General features: G+C 39.0%; 1 protein-coding gene across 34 annotated transcripts in view; it reads right to left on the reverse strand.

Annotated features, from left to right (window-relative positions):
* MAPT (microtubule associated protein tau) overlaps positions 1–19,929 on the reverse strand; it is a 123,527-nt gene that overhangs the window by 30,430 nt on the left and 73,168 nt on the right. For 19 of the 34 annotated variants that reach the window (XM_087893978.1, XM_087893971.1, XM_087893980.1 and 16 more), the window contains 3 exons: positions 17,576–17,708; positions 16,714–16,767; positions 1,149–1,414 (listed from right to left, as the gene is read on the reverse strand). In XM_087893978.1, the coding sequence (XP_087750104.1) occupies positions 1,149–1,414; positions 16,714–16,767; positions 17,576–17,708 (453 nt within the window). Of the gene's footprint in view, positions 1–1,148; positions 1,415–16,713; positions 16,768–17,575; positions 17,709–18,603; positions 18,796–19,929 lie in introns of all 34 variants that reach the window. The other 15 variants (XM_034415901.3, XM_034415898.3, XM_034415896.3 and 12 more) reach the window with 3 other exon arrangements.

The following is a 19,929-nucleotide window of genomic DNA, read 5'->3' on the forward strand; positions in this document are numbered from 1 at the left end:
GAAGTTTTAGGAACTTGAAGTCTTCAATTCTTCCAGAAATCTCTTTGATAAGGTACTTATACTTGATAAGGTAAAAAACGGGTTTTAAAACAAAACAAAACACCACAGCATTCACTTTTAACATAATGGTATGATGATGAACATCTTAAGTGAGGTATTAATGAGCCTGATTATTAGAATCAGAAAAAAAAAAGGTTTCACTGTTCCTGCTAGCAACACCATCAAAATGTAACACTAGATCCTGAGAGTGATTCAGAGGGCAGGACTATAACATACCTGAAATCAAGTACTATTTGTCCTTTTTAATATTCTAGCAATAAAATGATCTTCCTATATAAAAACCACTCTCTTATCAGGTTTCTTTACTAGAACACATTATGGGCAAGATGAGAAGTCTGTTCCATTCAAGATCCTCAGCCAAAACAGTCAGATAGAGACTGAATAATTGAATTACTTCAGTATAACTTTGAGAGGAGCAAAATCTTCATATGTGATGTATGTAGTGCTATCTTGTTACTGCTGTAGATTAGTGCTTCCATACGTAGCTTTAAAGGCCTTCTTTCTAATCAGAACAACATATATTCCATTCACTTAACTATATACTCAGTTACTTGTACATACTTGTACATACTCAGATCCCATGTATTTTCTAATTTGGAAGGAACCCTTAGCATATTTAATTGTAATGAACACGTCACTTCAGTAATGTCAATATTACCTCAGTGGTGGGTTTCTACCGGTTCGCCCTGGTTCAGGAGAACAGGTAGTGGCAGTAGCGGGAGGCTCCACCCACCCACCTGGACGTCATCACAGACACTCTGTGTGTGCGCAGAAAGTTCTACACATGCTCAGAAGCACCACACGCGAGCAAAGCGAGCACACACGTGCGCTTACAGTTCCGAACCAGTAGGGAAGGTAAGTGAAAACCACTACTGTATTACCTAATCAATCATCTCACATATAAAGGGGTTACACCATCACCAATTTTGAGTGTTTGCATTCCGCCAGGTGAAGGTAGCTCATAAAGCTGAGATAATCTTGCAGGCAGAGAATACAATGCTGGAATGGCAAAGAGAGAAAGCTACCCCATCTACTACAGTTGGCCTGTATATCTGTTTCCACAGAAATATAAACCATGTTAGATTTACCTTTCCACCTCCAGGTTGATGCTTTAAGTTGTCAGTGGAACCAATTTTGGACTTGATATTCTTCAGGTCTGGCATGGGGACCGGAGCTGTCTGCAAGCGGCTCTTGGCAGAAGAAGGGGATTTTGGTGGTGTACGAACCACTGCAACCTTCTTGGGCTCCCTGTTTGGTGGAGTTGGCAAGGATGGTGTGCGAGAGCGACTGCCAGGGGTTCCTGGAGATCCAGGACTGCTGTACCCACTTCTCTCTCCAGACTTGGTTGGTTCACCTACAGTTTGAGATTGAATCAGTTTTAGTTGCTGATTCTAAGTTTTATTTCCTACTATTCAATAAGCATGAAATATCCACATAACATCAAAAAGATAATGCCGTATTGTTCAATTAAGCTATTTTGCACCCATAAACATTGTCATTGCAGAATGTAGTCCACATCCAAAACATAAACAATGTTCTTTTGAGTGATAATTTCATTATGCCTTTGTGTCATTGCAAATGAACAACTCTGTTATAGTTGGATTGTAATTAACAAAATTGTTAATTGTTAATTCCATGCTCTCCAAGATTGACTGATTTCTTGCAGAAGGTGTATTACCAAATTAGGTAACATCATCACCGCTAGGTGATTGTCATGCATTTTCAGTAAACACAGAGTATGTTAAATTAAACTACATTCAAGTATTTCCAATATGGAAGTAATAATGATACAAATTAGATATTGTCTTTTTCAACGCTTGCAAAGTCCAAATGACAAAATAAAATGTAGATGTCCCAATCTTCTGGAGTAAGTTTCTCCCAAACTCCAACTGGCTCTAATTGAATAATCTTCGGATTTACGGTGAAGATGGCCAACTGACGATACATCCTGGGAGGGCTCTCTGGGGCTCCTTGAAAGGGTTTTCTATGGACTGTTGCTTTTTCAACTTGCTAACAGAAGGAATCAGCATTCCTTTAGTTTATATGGCTCTCCTGGATTAGGGAAAGTCCTAGAATCATCCCACAAGATCCTCCACACAGCAACAGTCTGCAAGTAGCTTCAGCTGTGCTTCCGAGTGAGCTGGTGAGTTGTTCAGTTGGTGGGAGCAGGCTGCAATATTGTTGAAAAAAGCAGCGATTTTGAAAATTATTTTTCAAAGACAATAAACTGTGTCTTTCATTTCTTAATCATTTTTAGGGATTATTATCTTTATTGAATTAAAAGAGGCTCTCTTCAGCCACAGCTTGTTTCTCCTTTTTGAAGATCTGCTCCATTTTTGGGACTTCTTTATTGTTAAACAATAAGAAAGAGGGTTGCTGATGGCAAGCTAAAATAAGGAAGCATGGAGTATCTTTGTTTTAACTTTGATGGAGAAATGTAAGAGTAGAAACTTGTGGTTTTATTTTAGTATTTTTAAGTAAATTATAACTTGGTTTGCTTTGTTGTGGGTGGCTAAAACTTTCCAATATTCATGAACTCTGGCCAGCAATTTTTAAGTGACTTACAAAACGTTTACTCTTTGACCACAAGAGGGAACATGGATTTGAGCAAATTATTAGACATTGTTTGAAAAATTCTTAAATGAAACTCTTCACTTTATAGATCAATTATGTTCTAAAGATGTTATAAAAACTACTCAAATTACTTCAGAGATGCAATTATTTGTAGAAAGTTATCAAATGAGATTGACACAATTTCACAAGTAGCTGACAATGCAAAGGACACAACTGCAACCCTGGAATATACTGTAAATCTGACCCCAATCTTTATTATGATGCTGGTTTATATATAAACCTTCCAGCACAATTGAAAGAAGAGTTCCAAGAAAATCTGCAACTTTCAAAAGGATTAGTTTGGGACTTTTTCTTCATGGATACTAACAAGCTTGAGAATTTCTTGAGGAAAAATATAAGTATAAAAAGATAATGACTTGACTGACAATCCAGAGAATAAAAAGATTTCATTTTATTAAGATAAGCTAGAAGGAGCAACTTAAATTTAATTAGTTAATTGGAGTTAGGATGGATTTTTACCAGTCTGATATATGTAATTGAAAGAAAATTTTAATGTAAAGAAATCAAAATATTACAGTGAACTTTGCTAATATAAACAATGATAGTCTATAAAGATTAATATGTGCAAATAGAAATATAATATTTTCCACAGCAAATAAAACAAAGCAGAGATGGTTAAGTTGATTCCTTTATTCAAAGAAAATAATATATCTAATTTTGTTTTTATTTGGAAACCGCTTCTGAATTTTGTGCTTGTAATGGAAAGATAAAACTCTGACTTTTGTTTTGCTGATTAGATATGTTTGTTGTTACAGAAATGGCTAGCATATATATTGCATAAAAGTAAAAAGTTGAGGTTGTAATGTTATTTATCTTCTACTGTGCTAAAGAGTCAGAAGTCAACATCCTTTTTCCTTTATCCCCTTCTACCCCCACACTCTTCCCCTCCCCTAGTTTCCATTATTTTTATTTTACTTTATATTTTATATTCTGTTAAACTAATAAAAATTTTCAGCCCAAATGATTTAGTCAACTTTCTGAAGATTGTTATATTGGTGCTGTTCTAACAAGCCTTTGGAGATTAACATTTGCATTTTGCCTGCTAATTAGCAGTTACATAGCCTAATTCTACATTATTTGTAATAAATGATATCATGATATTATTTTTTATGACATAGATTACCTGCAGATTATCAACTATGAATGTAAAGAAACAGTGGAAAATAAATGAATAAACTTAATTGTTAATTGCATCCCATTGTTTATCTATTTGGAAGTTTTAAGTGGAACCAGATTATTAATACAGCAAATATTGGCTTTATAAATATCCAGAAAATCCTACAATTCACTGACTCAGTATTGCATTCTCTGATATTCATGCTACCCCTGTTGTAAATTATACTATATTGTGAAATAATATTAAAGAAACACTGTATTTTTTATTTGACTTGCAACAGGCTCATCATGCTGCTTTCACCTGAGTTATTCAATAATGTGGATTCTGAAATTTTAGTTATGATGGATTGTGCTAAATGGGTCAGTCTTGTGTGTAATAATAGCCAGAAATCACATTTGCTCAGTTCTACTTAGCCAAACATTTAACATTTAAATATATAATGCTTAACAAAAAAATTAAGAAAATGAAGAGATGTGTTTATGTGTTATGTGTATGTATTTTATTACAGAAGACAAATCATCTTTTTTTTCCTTCACAAGGTCAAGAAAACTCTCTTAAAATAGAAAAAAAAATAACGTCCAGTTTCGCGTTGCAGCGGGATGATCAAGGACAGTGGGGCTCTGCAAATCCTGATTGAACCTTCTTCATTAGGAAGCCCCAAGATGCTAAAGTCACCTTGCAAGGGTGACGAAGAAAGGAGAGATCCCTTGTTGATCGCGGGAGAGCAGTGGCTCTCCCGCTGGATCCGAGACATGCTCCCGACCAATGAAGAAGAGAGACTGTCATTATGGTCAGACTGAAGGTTGGGCAACCAAAGAAGAAGCACTAACAAGCACTAAGTGAACAGAGTATCAGACTGGGTGAGACTATTTTCAACTTCTACATTAGAGACTTATCCCCAAATAAAAGAGTTTCTTTTTTGAAGATTCTCCAAAGCAAAGAGAAAGTGGTGAGTTAACACCCGGAGATAGATTACAGACCCAAAAGAGAAACAAAACTTCAGAGAAACTATTAAATTTAAAATTTTAAAATATAGAAAGACCAGACTGGAATTAATAGTACTGTGAAAAATGACTTAAATTGTTAGAAATTTGCCCAAACCCCTAATTTGCCCAAACCCCTAAAATGTATGGCGGGAGCAGGGGGCCATATCGAGTCAAGGGAGCACGTACCCGCTGTTTACAAGCGGTGACATGCTCCGGCCCCCAAGGCTCCACCCGTTCCCCAGGTTGCACAGACCCTCAGGACCCGACCCTTCGGCTAATGCTGTGCAATGCCAGGTCCGTAGTAAATAAAGCCCCCCTCATTTGTGATCTTATTTGTGAGGGGGGAGCGGACCTGGCGGGTATTACGGAGACCTGGTTGGGCCAGGAGGGGGGGTCCCCCTCGTTGAAATGTGCCCACCAGGTTTCCTCGCATTCCATCAGCCGAGGTTACAAGGCAGGGGCGAGGGAGTAGCGGTTATTATTAAAGAAGGTCTGAGACCGAGGGAGGCCACTGTTCCTCAGACGGCCGGCTGTGAGTCCCTCCTCGTGAAGTGGGGTCATGGGGTTCACATGGGTTTGCTGATCACGTATCTGGCTCCCTGCCACATGGCAACAGCCCTGCCCGAGCTACTCAACGTCATCGCTGCGGTGGCGGTTGATACCCCCAGGCTTATGGTCATGGGGGATTTCAACCTGCCGTCCGTGGATGAGGTGTCTGAGGTGGTTCGGGAGTTCATGGCTTCCATGACAGCCATGGACCTGACCCAGTTAATTCATGGCCCTACCCACACAGGGGGAAACACGCTGGATCTGGTTTTTGTCTCTGGACAGTGGCTGAGTGATCTTGAGATAGGGGATATAGTTACCGAACCCTTGTCATGGTCAGATCACTCGCTCCTTCGTCTCGACCTTCAAACCGCTGCACCCCGCCGCAGGGAGGCGGAGCCGGTAAGATGGTTCCGCCCCAGGTGCCTGATGGAACCTGCTAGGTTCCAGATGGAGCTTGGGCCATTTCCCGAGGCTCTGGCACATGCCTCGACTGGAGACCTAGTGGCTGCCTGGGATAGGGCGGCCGTTGGAGCTCTGGATCGGGTCGTGCCTTTGCGGCCTCTGACCCGGCGCCGATCTCATTTGGCTCCTTGGTTCACTGAGGAGCTGAGGGAGTTGAAGCACCGGAAAAGACGCCTAGAGAGTAGTTGGAGGGCCAGTCTTTCTGAATCGGACCGGACACTGGTAAGATCCCATATTAGGAATTACCTAGTGGCGATAAAAGCAGCGAAATGTAGTTATTTTGCTGCTCTTATTGCGTCATCAGATAACTGCCCGGCCACTCTGTTTAGGGTGACCCGCTCCCTGCTCCACTAGGAAGCGCGGGAGGACCCCTTGGAGGGTAGAGCCGAGGATTTTGTTCAGTATCTGTATGACAAAATCACTCAGACCTGGGAAGATCTGGACTCCGACTGGGTAGTCTCAGGGGGAGGGACTGGGGCAGGTCTTGAGAATGTTATCTGGGATGAGTTTGATCCTGTGACCCCTGAGGACGTGGACAGGATTCTGGGCAGACTGAATGCAACCACTTGTTTATTAGACCCGTGTCCCTCCTGGTTAGTGCTGGCTTCCCGGGAGGTGACGCGAAGCTGGCTCCAGGGGATTATAAATGCTTCGTTGGGTGAGGGTGACTTCTCCGCCACCTTGAAAGAGGCGGTGGTGAGGCCTCTCCTCAAGAAGCCTTCCCTGGACCCGGGAATGTTGGTTAATTATCGTCTGGTCTCCAACCTTCGTTTTGTGGCGAAGGTTGTCGAGAGTGTGGTTGCGCAACAGCTTCCCCAGCACCTGGATGAGACGACGTATCTGGATCCGTTCCAGTCGGGTTTCAGGCCCGGGTACAGCACGGAAACGGCATTGGTCGCGTTGGTTGATGATCTCTGGAGGGCTCGGGACAGGGGGTGCTCCTCTGTCCTGGTCCTGTTAGACCTCTCAGCAGCTTTTGATACCATCGACCATGGTATCATGCTGCACCGGTTGGAAGAGTTAGAGGTGGGAGGCACTGTACTACGGTGGTTCTCCTCCTTTCTCTCCGGCCGGTTGCAGTCTGTGTTGGCAGGGGGGCAGAGGTCAGTCCTCTCGCCCCTTTTGTTCAACATTTCTGTAAAGCCACTGGGCGAGATCATCCGTGGTTTCGGGGTGAAGTACCATCAGTACGCTGATGACACCCAGCTGTACATCTCCACCCCGGACCACCCCAACGATGCCCTTGAAGTGATGTCTCGGTGTCTGGAGGCCGTACGGATCTGGATGGGGAGGAACAGGCTCAGGCTCAACCCATCCAAGACCGAGTGGCTGTGGTTTCCAATGCCCCGATATAGTCAGTTGATGCCATCGCTGACTATTGGGGGCGAATCGCTGGCCCCCACGGAGAGGACTCGCAACTTGGGCATCCTCCTGGATTCACAGTTGTCTTTAGAAGAGCACTTGACGGCCGTGACTGGGAGGATCTTTCATCAGGTTCGCCTGATTCGCCAGTTGCGTCCCTTTCTGGATCGGGACTCCCTACACACAGTCACTCATGTCCTCGTCACTTCCCGCCTGGACTATTGTAACGCTCTCTACATGGGGCTCCCCTTGAGGAGCACCCGGAGGCTCCAACTGTCACAGAGTGCGGCCGTGCGGGTGGTTATGGGAACAACATGGCGCTCCCGTGTGACACCTCTCCTGCGCGAGCTGCACTGGCTCCTGGTGGCCTTCCGGGTGTGCTTCAAGGTTTTGGTTACCACCTTTAGAGCGCTCCATGGCTTAGGACCTGGCTACTTACGGGACCGCCTACTACCACAAACATTCCCACCGGCCGGTATGCTCTCATAGAGAGGGGCTCCTCCATGTGCCGTCAGCCAAACAATGTCGACTGGCGGCCCCTAGGGGGAGGGCCTTCTCTGTGGAGGCACCTACTATCTGGAACGAGCTCCCCCCGGAGATACGGAGGATCCCGGATCTGCGCACCTTCTGCCGTGCTTTGAAGACACTCCTATTCCAGCAGGCCGGCCTAGCCTAATTTTCTCCCCTTCTTTTAAATTTGTGAAATTTTAATTTGTTTTAAATTATTGGAAATTTTAATTGTCTCGGGCAAAATCATTTAATTTGGTTTTAATTATGTTTTTTAACTTTTGTATTTATGTGTTTTATTTTGTGCCTGTTCACCGCCCTGAGTCCTTCGGGAGTAGGGCGGTATACAAATTTAATAAAATGAAAAAAAAATGAAAAGAAAGAAAAGAAAAAAAAGCTTTACTTTTTGAATACTGGAAGAAAGTTTACAAAAAAGGTTTTTTTTTTTTAAATTATTTGACAATCAGCTGTTACATCTTCTGCTTCAATGCTGGAAGTTAGAGCAGCAGCAACACCTACTGGTGAAAAAAGACACTACACTATACTATACTACTATTCAGATAGAAAAGACCTTGAGAGGAAACCAGGATTGATAAGAAGAAGAGAAATAAAGTAAAGAAAGACAAACAACACCTGGAAAGCCATTTTCTTGCTGTTTGGGAATAGGCAATGTTTTCTTTTTGAAACTTCCTGAACTTGGTGGATTATAAATGCTGTTGGCTTCGAGGAACAGGTTGGAGACTGAGAGAATTGGTTTTACTTCCTTTTACTTTTTTTTTACTTTTTTCTTTTTTTCTTTCTCTTTTTCTTTCTTAGATTATAAATACTCTTGAGAAAGTGGATCAATGGAATAGCCAGGAATTGTTTAGAGACTAAGTAAAGTGGATTTTTGGTTTGTTGGATATTTTGGATTATTGAACAGTGGGGAATTTAGTGGGCCATTTGGATTACAAATACTGACAGACAAGGACATAATTGTTGACTTTAAGAAGTCTTTTCTCAGTGTTCCTAATAGACTGACTTTGTGGATTACAAATAAAAGGTGGCTTGGTGACTGAGAGAACTGGATTCTTGTGTTGACCTCTTAGCTCTTCGGATATTTGGAGTATTTGGGGTATTTGGTTTTGGTGGGCTACCTTGGATTATTGTTTTTCCTTTCTTTAATATATTTAATATTAGATATTAAAATGGCAAGTGTTCCAAACTTAACTAAAATTGGAAAGAAAGCATCCTCTACACTAACATTGGCTGCCTCCAGTCCATCAAGTCAAAGATCAATAGATGTTATGCTACAGCAAGAAAAAACGAATACATTCCAAAAAGAAATACAAATGATGTTTCAGTCTATCCATGGCAATGGCAAAAAAACACAATGAGATGAAGGAACAGATTCATAATATGGATGAAAAACTAGAGAACTTTCAGCAAATGATAACAAAAAATGAATAAAGAATTCAGAAAATAGAGGAGAAATCAGAAGAAGCTGAGAAAAAAGTTGAGGAAATAAGAACTAACATAGTCAAACAAAGACTTCCAAGAGACAGTAATAATGTTGGAAATGGAGAAGGCAGCCCATTTTTTAAGATTTCAGAAGATAGAAGACAAAGGGGAAGACCTTCCAAAAGTGATGAATAGAGTTGTTGACAGGCATTCTAAAGATAGGAAAACAAGAGATGGATGCAGAGATAGATGAAATATTCAGAATAAATAAAAGCTACACAAGAAGACAAACTTCCAAGAGAGGTACATGTGTAATTTGTTAAAAAATCAACAAGAGATGAAATACTTAAAAAGGCAAGATATGAACCATTGCAATACAGAGGGAAAGAAACAGTGGTCCTGAAAGAGGTTCCTAGAAGAGTAAGAGACCTACAGAAACAATATAAATTTCTGTCTGCAAAGCTGATTAAAAGAAATGTAAATTTTAGATGGCTGGTACTTGAGGCAATACCAGTTAATTGGGATGACAAAAGATATAGACTCAATTCGTTAAACAAAGCGATAGAATTTTATGACAGCTACCTTAGCACAAATGTGGGACATGAAATGGGAGGAGAAATGGAACACAGGGGACAAGTGGCTGAGGAATTCAAGGGACAAGAGGATCCAATAAGAGAAGATAGGTGTATACAGCAAGAAGAAAGTGAAGCTGAGAAAATAGAACAAGCAGAACAAGAAGGAGCAAGAGCGACCAGAGAGAAATAAGAACAACTAGGAGAATAAGACTTATATATAAGTGAAGGAGATGGAAAGGGAAATTGAGATGTTGTCAATTAATATAAATGGATTGAATTCCACTATGAAAACGAAAGAAATCTATACACAGTTACAAAAATTAACATATAATTTGTCTTCAAGAAACCCATATAAAAAAACAACACAGTAAACTATTAGAATGTTCTAAAATTGGGAAACTATATTTTTCATTAGCACAACAAAAGAAAAGAGGGATAGCTTTATACATTAAGGAAACAATAAATTCTAAACAAATCTATGCAAATGAAGAAGGAAGAATTTTGATGGTGGAAGTAGTGATCAATCAAAAACAGATCACTTTTTTAAAAAAAAATTTTTTTATTAAATATATAATTTAAAAACATTAGACTTGGTGCAACTTGTCTGGTACATATTTTTCTAACACTTTTTTTTCGTGTATATTACAATATAACATCATGCATATTCCAAAAAACAGATCACTCTTGATAGCAATATATGAGCCAAACAACAAACAAGAAGAATTTTATTAAAAAAACTACATAAGAAGATAAGAATATTTGTGCAGTAGGAGATTTTAATATGACATAAAACTTGACTATAGAAATAGCAAACCAGGGAAAAAAGAAAGGAAGATTCTCCCTAGGACCTTCTTTAAAATGGCAGAAGAAACATGCATACATGATAGATGGAGAGAAATAAACCCAGGGAAAAACCAATACACATTTTATTCCAATAGGCACAAATCATGGTCTAGAATTGACATGATATGGATGTCACCAGAATTAAGAACAAATATGCAAAAGATAAGAGATAGAAACTAATATATGGGCCAGCAGTGGGGTGAACCGGTAGCAGCGGCAGCGGGAGGCTCTTCCAACCCACCCAGAAGTCATCACGGACGCAGAAGCACCATACGCGAGCGAAGCAAGCAAGCGCACACACTCACAGTTCCGAATCAGTAGCGAAGGTAAGTGAAAACCACAACTGATATGGGCCGACCACCACCCAATAAAAGTTAGATGGAAGGGGCAAAAGAAAAGGTTGAGATGGACACTGAACCAATCTATACTAAAAGAAAAGAAAATCATACAAGCAGCAGTAAAAGAAATGGAATTTTTTCTTTTAAGGAGAATAAAAAAGAAGAGACTACATTGCAAAATGTATGGTATACAGCTAATGCATATATTAGGGGACTAGCAATAACTTACATAGCAAGAAAAAATAAGAAGAAAAAACAATCTCAAAAGACATTAGAAGAGCACAAAAAACTTGAATTAGAATTACAAAAAGAGCCACAAAAAAGGAAATTTAAAAAATCACGGAAATAATAAAATGTAAATTGAATTTAATGGAAAAAGAAGAAATGGCACAATGAATTAAGAGAGTAGAACAAAACCTTTTTTTAAAAATGTCAATAAACCAAGAAGATGGCTAGCATATAAGATGAAAAAGGAGAAAGAGAAAAAACTGATAAACAAACTACAATATCAAAATGAGAGCAAAATGAAAATAATTCAGGAGTTTTATGGAAAATTATATGATCAAGAAAAAATTTCAAAGGAAAAGATAAAGCAATATTTGGAAAAAGCTAAACTACCAAAAGTGTCTGAAAACAAGAAAGTGATGCTGAATGAAAGAATAACGATGATGGAACTAACAGAAGCGATTAAAAGACAAAAAAATAATAAATCACCAGGACCAGATGGACTACCTGCAGAGGGTTATAAACACTTACAAGATACATTAATCCTATTAATGTTAGAGATCTACAATGAAGTATTGTTAGAAGCTAAGATACCAAATACTTGGATAGAAGCAAATATTACATTAATTCCAAAAGAAGACTCAGATTTGACACAGATAAAAAATTACAGGCATCTATCATTATTAAATGCAGACTATAAAATCTTTACAACAATTATAGCAGAAAGATTAAAAAGATTTTTGAACAAATTTATCCACCCAGATCAAAATGGATTCTTACCTAAAAGACAAATTAAAAATAATGTAAGATTCATTTTAGATACATTGGAGTACTATGAAGTACACTCTGAAAAACATTGATCAAAACATTGATCTTTTTAGATGCACAGAAAGCATTTGACAATGTAAATTAGCAATTTAGCTACAACAATTAGAGGGTACGGACTTTGGCAAGAAGTTTATAAATATGATTAAGACAATTTATTCCAAACAAACAACAAAAGTGGTTGTAAATGGGGACTCACTGGAGAACTCCACCATAAAAAAAGGCACAAGACAAAGATGTCTGCTATTCCCATTAGTATTTATATTAAAGTTGGAAGTGCTGAATAGAAGTGTAAGATAAGATACAGAAATAAAAGGTAGTTAGTTAGTTTACTTTATTGTCATTGCACCTCGTACAACAAAATTAAATGCCATCTTCAGTGTACATTATAACTATAAAAATAAAACACAAACACACATCCTTTACATCAGTGGTGAAATCCAAATTTTTTTACTACTGGTTCTGTGGGTGTGGTTGATGGGCGTGGTGTGGCTTGGTGGCCGTGGCTTAGTGGGCATGGCAGGGAAAGGATACTGCAAAATTTCCATTCCTACCCCACTTCAGGGGAAGGATACTGCAAAATCTCCATTCCTACCCCACTTCAGGGGAAGGATACTGCAAAATCTCCATTCCCACTCCACTCTGGGGCCAACCAGAGGTGGGATTTGCCAGTTCTCCGAACTACTCAAAATTTCTGCTACTGGTTCTCAGAACTGCTCAAAATTTCCACTACCGGTTCTCCAGAACCTGTCAGAACCTGCTGGATTTCACCCCTGCTTCATATTCTATACAATTGAATTGAAAATCCCTGATATTGCATTAATATTGCACTATACCAGGGATCTGCAATCCTAAACACTCAAAGAGCCATTTGGACCCGTTTCCCACAGAAAACACTGGGAGCCACAAAACCTGGGTGGGCATGGCCAAGTCAACATCACTCTCACTCAGTCACATGACCCGCCTTACCCACGCCTACTCAGGTTTTGTGGCTCCGGGTGTTTTCTGTGTGAAATGTGTGTGTGTGTGTCTCTCTCTCCCTTCTGTTTTTCTCTTTTTCCTCTCTCTCCCTCTCCCTCCCTTTCTTTTTTTCTTTCTTTCTTTCTTTCTCTCCCCTTCTCTCTCAATTTTCCCTCTTTTCCCTCTCTCATTTCTCTCTTCCTCCCCCTTCTCTCTCATTTGTTTCTCTTTTTCCTCTCTCATACTCTCCATCATTTTCTCATTTCTCTTTTTCTCCCCTTTTCTCTCCCTCATTTTTCTCTCTTTCTCTTCTTTTCATGTTTTTCTTTTTCCTCTCTCTCTCTCCCTTTCTTTCTCTCCCTCTTCTGTTTCCCTCTTTCCCTTTCTTTCCCTCCAGCTCATTTCACTCTCCCTCTCCTTCTCTCACTTCTCTTTCATTTGTTTCTCTTTTTTCTCTCTCTCATTCTCTCCCTCCATCATTTTCTCGTTTCTCTTTCTTTTTCTCCCCCTTTCTCTCTGTCATCTCTCTGTCTTCCCCCCTTTCTTTCCCTCCCTCTTTCCACCCCTCTCTCTCATGTGTGTATGCTCCCTCTTGAACCATTTCCAAAAACAGGCAAGACACTGTGAGAGCAGTGGGCAGGCCATGGAGGGGGTATTAGGTCTTCCCCACACCCCATGCCAAAGGAAAGCCAGCCGGGCTTCTCCTTCCTTCCTACCTTCCCCCTACTCCCTTCAACCCATTCAATTTTAGTTCAGGACAGAGAAGCGCGCACTGGAAACACGTGTTGGGGCGACATCAGAGCGCGTCTTCTGACCCTCCAACGCTTGCCCACAACTCTCTGTATTCCTCCAGGCTTGGCTTGCTGAGGGGTGGGAGGAACCTTGATGCTTCTGCTGCCCCCCCCCCCAACCATTGCTGCCCGGGAAAGGCACAGGCAACAAAAAGTGAGCAAAAACATAGTTCATGCTGGGGCAAAGGAGCTGAGATCAGGGAAGGCATAGGAAACAGAAAGCAGCGCATTTCAAAGGTGGCAGATCGCATCTGGAGGTGCTGAACACCATCCCGCTGAGAGAGCGGGGCCACTTCTCTCGTCGTCCAACTCGCCAATGGGGGTGCTTCTGCTGGGCCATCTCCCCCTCCCGCTGGGCTGTTGTGCTCAGTGCTTGGCAGGGAAGGGGAGCCGTCCCCTTCTTTCTCTTGGCCCCGCCGACAAGGGGAGGAAAAGCAAGCTTGGGGGATGGCCCCCACCCAGCAAGATCTACCCCCACCATTCTCTCCCAGCCCTCTTTGCTGGCGGCAACAGCAAATGTACCGCGACAAAGGCGGAATGCTGTTGCCATGCAAAGGCAAATGCAGAGGCTCTTCACTCCTGCACTAAGGTTCCAGCCATGCCACCGCCACGACAGGGCGACAGCTCTTTCATCTCTCTGCTGCGACAAGGCAACAGGGAGCTGCAGCAGAGGCCCAAAATGCCGCATGCAGCTCTGGAGCCACAGGTTGCCAACCTTGCACTATACAGTAGAATTCAATATAGTTATTGCTCTGGGATAGAAGCTGTTTTTCAGCCTATTTGTCCTTGTTTTTATTATCCTGTACTGCCTGCCAGATGGTGATAGTTCAAAAAAATGGTGCCCAGGATGAGATGGATCTTTAAGATTGTTTTGAACTTTCATAAGGCAGTGGGAGATATAAAGCTCTTCCAAAGAGTTGAGAGGGCAACCAATCATCCTCTGGGTAATGAAGTATGGTATGGAAATATGGAATGGTATGGAAATAAAAAGAGGAAAAATACAAATTACAAGCATTTATAGATGATCTGGTATTTATTTTAGAAGAGTCATTGGAAACTGGTCCCAAGCTAATGGAAAAAATAGAAGAATAAGGAGAAATTGCAGGACTGAAAATAAACAAAGAAAAAACCAAAATATTAGTTAAAAATCTTACAGACAAACTGAAAAATGAACTGACAAAGAAGATAGATCTGCAGGTAATGAAAAAAGTTAAATATTTGGGAATTTATTTAACAGCAAGATGTGCAACAATTAAAGAAGATAATTATGGTATACAAGGTTAATGCAACAAATTAAATTGGACTTGAAGAATTGGAAAAATCTGCAACTGTCAATGGTAGGAAGAATAGCAACCATAAAAATGAATATTCTGCCGAAGTTACTACTTCTATTCCAAACAATTCCTATAAAACTAGAGAAAAATATTTTGATGAATTAAATAAAATAATTTTGAAATTATTTCAAGGAAAAAGAATAAGATTGAAAACGTTGCAAGAATCCAAAAACAATGAGGGCTTTGGGTTGCCAGATTGCAAGCTTTATTACCAGGCCTCTACACTAACTTGGGTGAAAGAATGGATAAATCTTACACATAGAAGATTATTATTGCTGGAGGGGCATAATCTTCAATTGGGATGGCATGCCTTTCTGTGGTATGAAAAGAATAAAATATATAGATATTTTCAAAGAAATGTAAGAAATGCTCTATTCTTAGTATGGGAAAAAGTTAAAGCAAAAAATTATATGAAAATACCAGTCTGGCTTTCTACAATGGAAGCACTGATACATCCAAATGTTGTAAATTTAGAAAAAAATTGTAGTATATAAAGACATTTTGAATGAGGAAGGGGAACTTAAAACTAAACAAGAACTACAAGAACAAGATGTGGACCTAGCAAGATGGCTACACCTGCAAATACAATCGAGATGTGAGAAGGATGCAAAGACATACGGTTTCTATAAAGAGCCAACAATACTAAATCAAATATTATTAGCGATGGATGAAAAATTAATAAAGAAAATATATAGCTGTTTACTAAGCCTTAAAATAGAAGATGAACAAGTGAAAGAAATAATGTTAACATGGGCAAAATTTTTTGGATATACTATACAATTAGATAAATTGCAAAAACTTTGGGATAGAAATTATAAATTGACAATGGCAATTACCTATAAGGAAAACCTGTATAAAATGTTTTACAGAAGGCATCTGCCACCAGCAAGGCTAGCAAAGATGTTTAAAAACATGTCTGCTAAATGTTGGAAATGTAACCAGGTACCGGGTTCTTATTATTATATGTGGTGGGCATGTCCAGGGGCAAAAATATTTTGGACAAAAATACATACATCATTAGAGAAAATGATAAAGCAATATATAGATTTAAAGCCAGAAATATTTTTGTTAGGTATACTACCAGAAAAATATGACAAAGAGAATATATGTTTAATATTGCATGTCTGCAGCTTATTATATGAAGAACACATACTGACATCAATTTAGTTTATGAAAACTGAAACTAAAAAATATAAACCAGATTAAGCCAGGGCACCTAATGGCCTGTCTCTTTCTATATGCACCCATCCACACACTCAGATGAACATCCAAAAGAATGCTCCTTTCCCGTCATTTGCATTGGGCTGCTAAACCTGATGACTCTCGGGCTCCATCTGTTCTCCTTTTCCAGGAGTAATGATAATATTCATGATTTTAATTGTAGGGAAATGCCAGCTGAACCAGCATTAACCAATGATGCTATATCAGCCAGTTTAATTTATATATTTAAACAATATTATTATATTGCCCAAATTTAGTCTATGCTTCTACAAAATATATTTTACGCTGTCTTCACATTTATGCCTCTTGTCTTTCCAAACTGAAAGGTTGAACACAATGTTTTCACTCCATAATAATGTCTCATGCACCACCTGGAATATTAATACCAATATTCAGAATCAACAGAACTTTTAGATCAATGCCTGAAAAGTACCTTAGGATTCTTTAAGAATAAAGAAGGAACTAAAAAAATATATATTTTTACCTCTCTCAGATTTTGCTGCTGTGCTAGGGGGCCTTCTCTGCTCCTTCTTAGCAACTGAAAGAACAAAAATATTCCTTCACTGAACCATGACTTTTAGTGTCTTTTCAGATCTTAGTGATACATTAGAATAACTACTAGAAAATAGTGGTGTCATTCTCGGCACTGAAATAAGTAAAAATAATAAAGTGATTGCCAAACGTTATAGAAGTCACTAAGATCTGTGGATTGCATTATATTGAGAGAAATCTTATGATTACTTAGCTTCATTATCTATTAGAGTTGTGCAGCATTTCCGTTTCAAGGGCAAAGTGATGCATTGGTGCACATGTGACAAATTGACCCCTCCTTGATTAGATGTCTTACAAAATCCTATGGAAAGCTTTTCCCAACAATATCATCTGTATTTACTGTTTGAGCGTGGTTTCTTTCCTTGCTGCTAGGCTCTAAGCAAGGGTTAATTTCTACACTTCACTATTTGGTAGATTGGTTGGAAGGAATATAGGTCAGTTCTGATCGTTCCTGCAGTGGATGCCGTCAGGTCGAATGCAGGATGTAAGAAACCTCTGAGTGTTGGGTGAGGGGAATGACACAGGCCATGAGGAAGTCCCTTATAATATTGATTCAACTGTGGTACCTTTAACCCTTTCCAGGCTAACCTCCCATTTTCGAAGGTCTTTCCAACACATTATCGGTCACATGGATTGCTAAGGGTGACCTGAAGAATGTATATTTTCCCGAGAAACCACCATAAAATTTATATTATTTATTTACACATAAAAATGATTCCAATAAGCCAAAGTGTCATTTTTTTTCTTTTTTCCTCTATGTGTAACAAAACGAACACATAAATTTCTTCTCTTACTGAGGCTCGGTGGTGTTTTAGGAACAGTGGGAGTTTTGGAAGGGATTCGAGATGCACTGGCTGGGCTCTTCTGAGTCTGTGCCACAGCAGAGCGTGGAGTTGCTATCTTCGATGCACTTTTCATATCTGGACCCTAAAGATACATTAAGAAAGGGAAGGGTTACTATACTGCTAGTGAACTTTTTTTTAAAAAGAACAAAAAATTGCTAAAATGCCTCCTTATCTTTATATGGTTTTCAATCCAAGTCTCCTAAATAAATAAAATTTCACTTAAGTCTAATATTGTAGGTACTTACTATGATGCTACATTTGCATTTTATGCTTTTTGAATACAAAATATTTTCTTTTTTAATTAAGAATAATCACTAATCATTCTTATAGTGAATCTAATGTATCTAAACCAAATCAACTTGATAAGGTCTAACAGGCTGCACCATATCCATTCAGGGACTAATTCTCTACATTAATTCCATGGGCTTTTTTTTCTTCTGCAAAAATGAAATTTGAAACCTAGAAACAGATGTCAATGTGACTATTGGCTCTCCAGAGTTGAGGGTGACATTATTTTCTCTACTTTTGAAAAACCTGAGCAACATTAAATCAAATTTGGGCAAAGCCAGAGAAGCTAGTTACAAAATGATCTATCAGCCTTTTTTCATTCTCCATCTTTATTGTGAAGTTTGGCAACGGCGCATTTGCTCCAACAGCAAATTCCCACGGAAGAGCATAATTGGCAGTTACTAAATAGGCATTTTTTAACTATGTCAAGAAAGTATTTCTAAATTCAGTTACTAAGAGTCAGTGGTCAATGCTAGCCTAGTCACTCAAATGGAAGAGAGTTTGCATTAGCAAGAGATTACTAAATGAGTAACCATAATGTGACATAATCTAGTGAAAAATAATCTCCAGCCAACAGCAAACTAAATAAAACTGAACGCAAATGTATAAACCAAGTGGCCAAATTCAAATAGGAATGAAATGATGCTTCCTCCCTTCTCCCCTGCTTTTCTTTTTAAGTAATTCCTTACCTTGCTGTTTTTTCCTTTTATTCCTGTACTGGTTGATCGGGATGCGATAGAAGAGATGCATTTAGGGGTAGATGATGAGGACTTGGAAGGATTGGAGGGTTTTTTCAAGGGGATAGAACTAATAGAGGAGTTGCGTTTGGGGGTAATGGAAGATCTACCTTGTGGGATTTTGACAGAGGAAGGTATAGATGTCTTTAAAACAAATAAAATTAAACCAAGGGTTAGCATGGAAAAGAGGGAAAAAAGCAATAAACTTTAAAAAAAAAGGTTGGTTAAAGTAAAATAAGAATGACTGCTAAAATTAAACATGCTGGAATCAAACTAAAAGTTAAATGAAACTATTATTTTCCCCGGACTGCAAAAACATAACAAAGGCATATCCCAGCCCCTTACCCATATTTAAGGAACATCTCACTTTTACAATGAGTATCAGGATCTGCAAGTATTTATCAAATGACAGCAGAGAAATTTTCAGATGTCCTATTAATTACCTCCATGCTGTTAATTATCATTATAAGGTTGCACAATTATAAGCGAATTATATTTCTCTCCATTCCACAACAAAACCAATAAACAGCTGGAGGTTTTTTTACATTTATTAATATTAAAAAAAATGTGTCTGAATGGTTTTCCTTTTGTGCCCATGCTAATTTCAGAAAACTTTTTTGAGGGGTAACCCATTGCAATATTATTGCTGAAATATACATTCAGGGTTTCCTATTATGGCTGGGTTCATTCTAGTAATCACATGATCAGCAAATGTTTGATAGTTAAGAAGAAAACTAATTTTATTAATAGGAACATTTTAGAACTACAAAATTTAGAAGAACAAGAAGCCTTAAGTAGTTCAGCTGATACAAGACTGCAGTTCTTCCAGTTATGGTTCTTGCCTGGGTTATTATGCATGTCTATAACACCTGTCCTCCTTTTGAACACTATATAAGCAGATTCTTTTATTCCTAATTGTACTACGGTTAAAAACTACCGTACTTTGCAAACTTCAATCACAAGACGTCATGAAATCAGCTGTATAGCATAAAAAAAGCTGTATAATATTCTTTATTATATATCTTGTCCAGCTTGCTCTATACCCATCCATATTAATTACTGTGGTAAATTATACCAAAGCAGCACTTTGTTGTTTAGAGAATAAAAATAGCAATTTTGATGCATAGGAAAACAATTTGTTTTTAAGAGTTTCTTGTCTTAGATTATGAACTTCTTTTCAAAGGGGGAGAAGAAGAACTCAGATGAGTTAATAGTAAAATTGGAGAAAGTGTCCAGGTTTCAAAACAACTTTCTGGATAGTCAGATACTGAAAACAAC

The sequence above is a fragment of the Pantherophis guttatus genome, chromosome 4 (assembly GCF_059756535.1).
Source record: "Pantherophis guttatus breed Tessera chromosome 4, ASM5975653v1, whole genome shotgun sequence".
NCBI classification, from domain to species: domain Eukaryota; kingdom Metazoa; phylum Chordata; class Lepidosauria; order Squamata; family Colubridae; genus Pantherophis; species Pantherophis guttatus.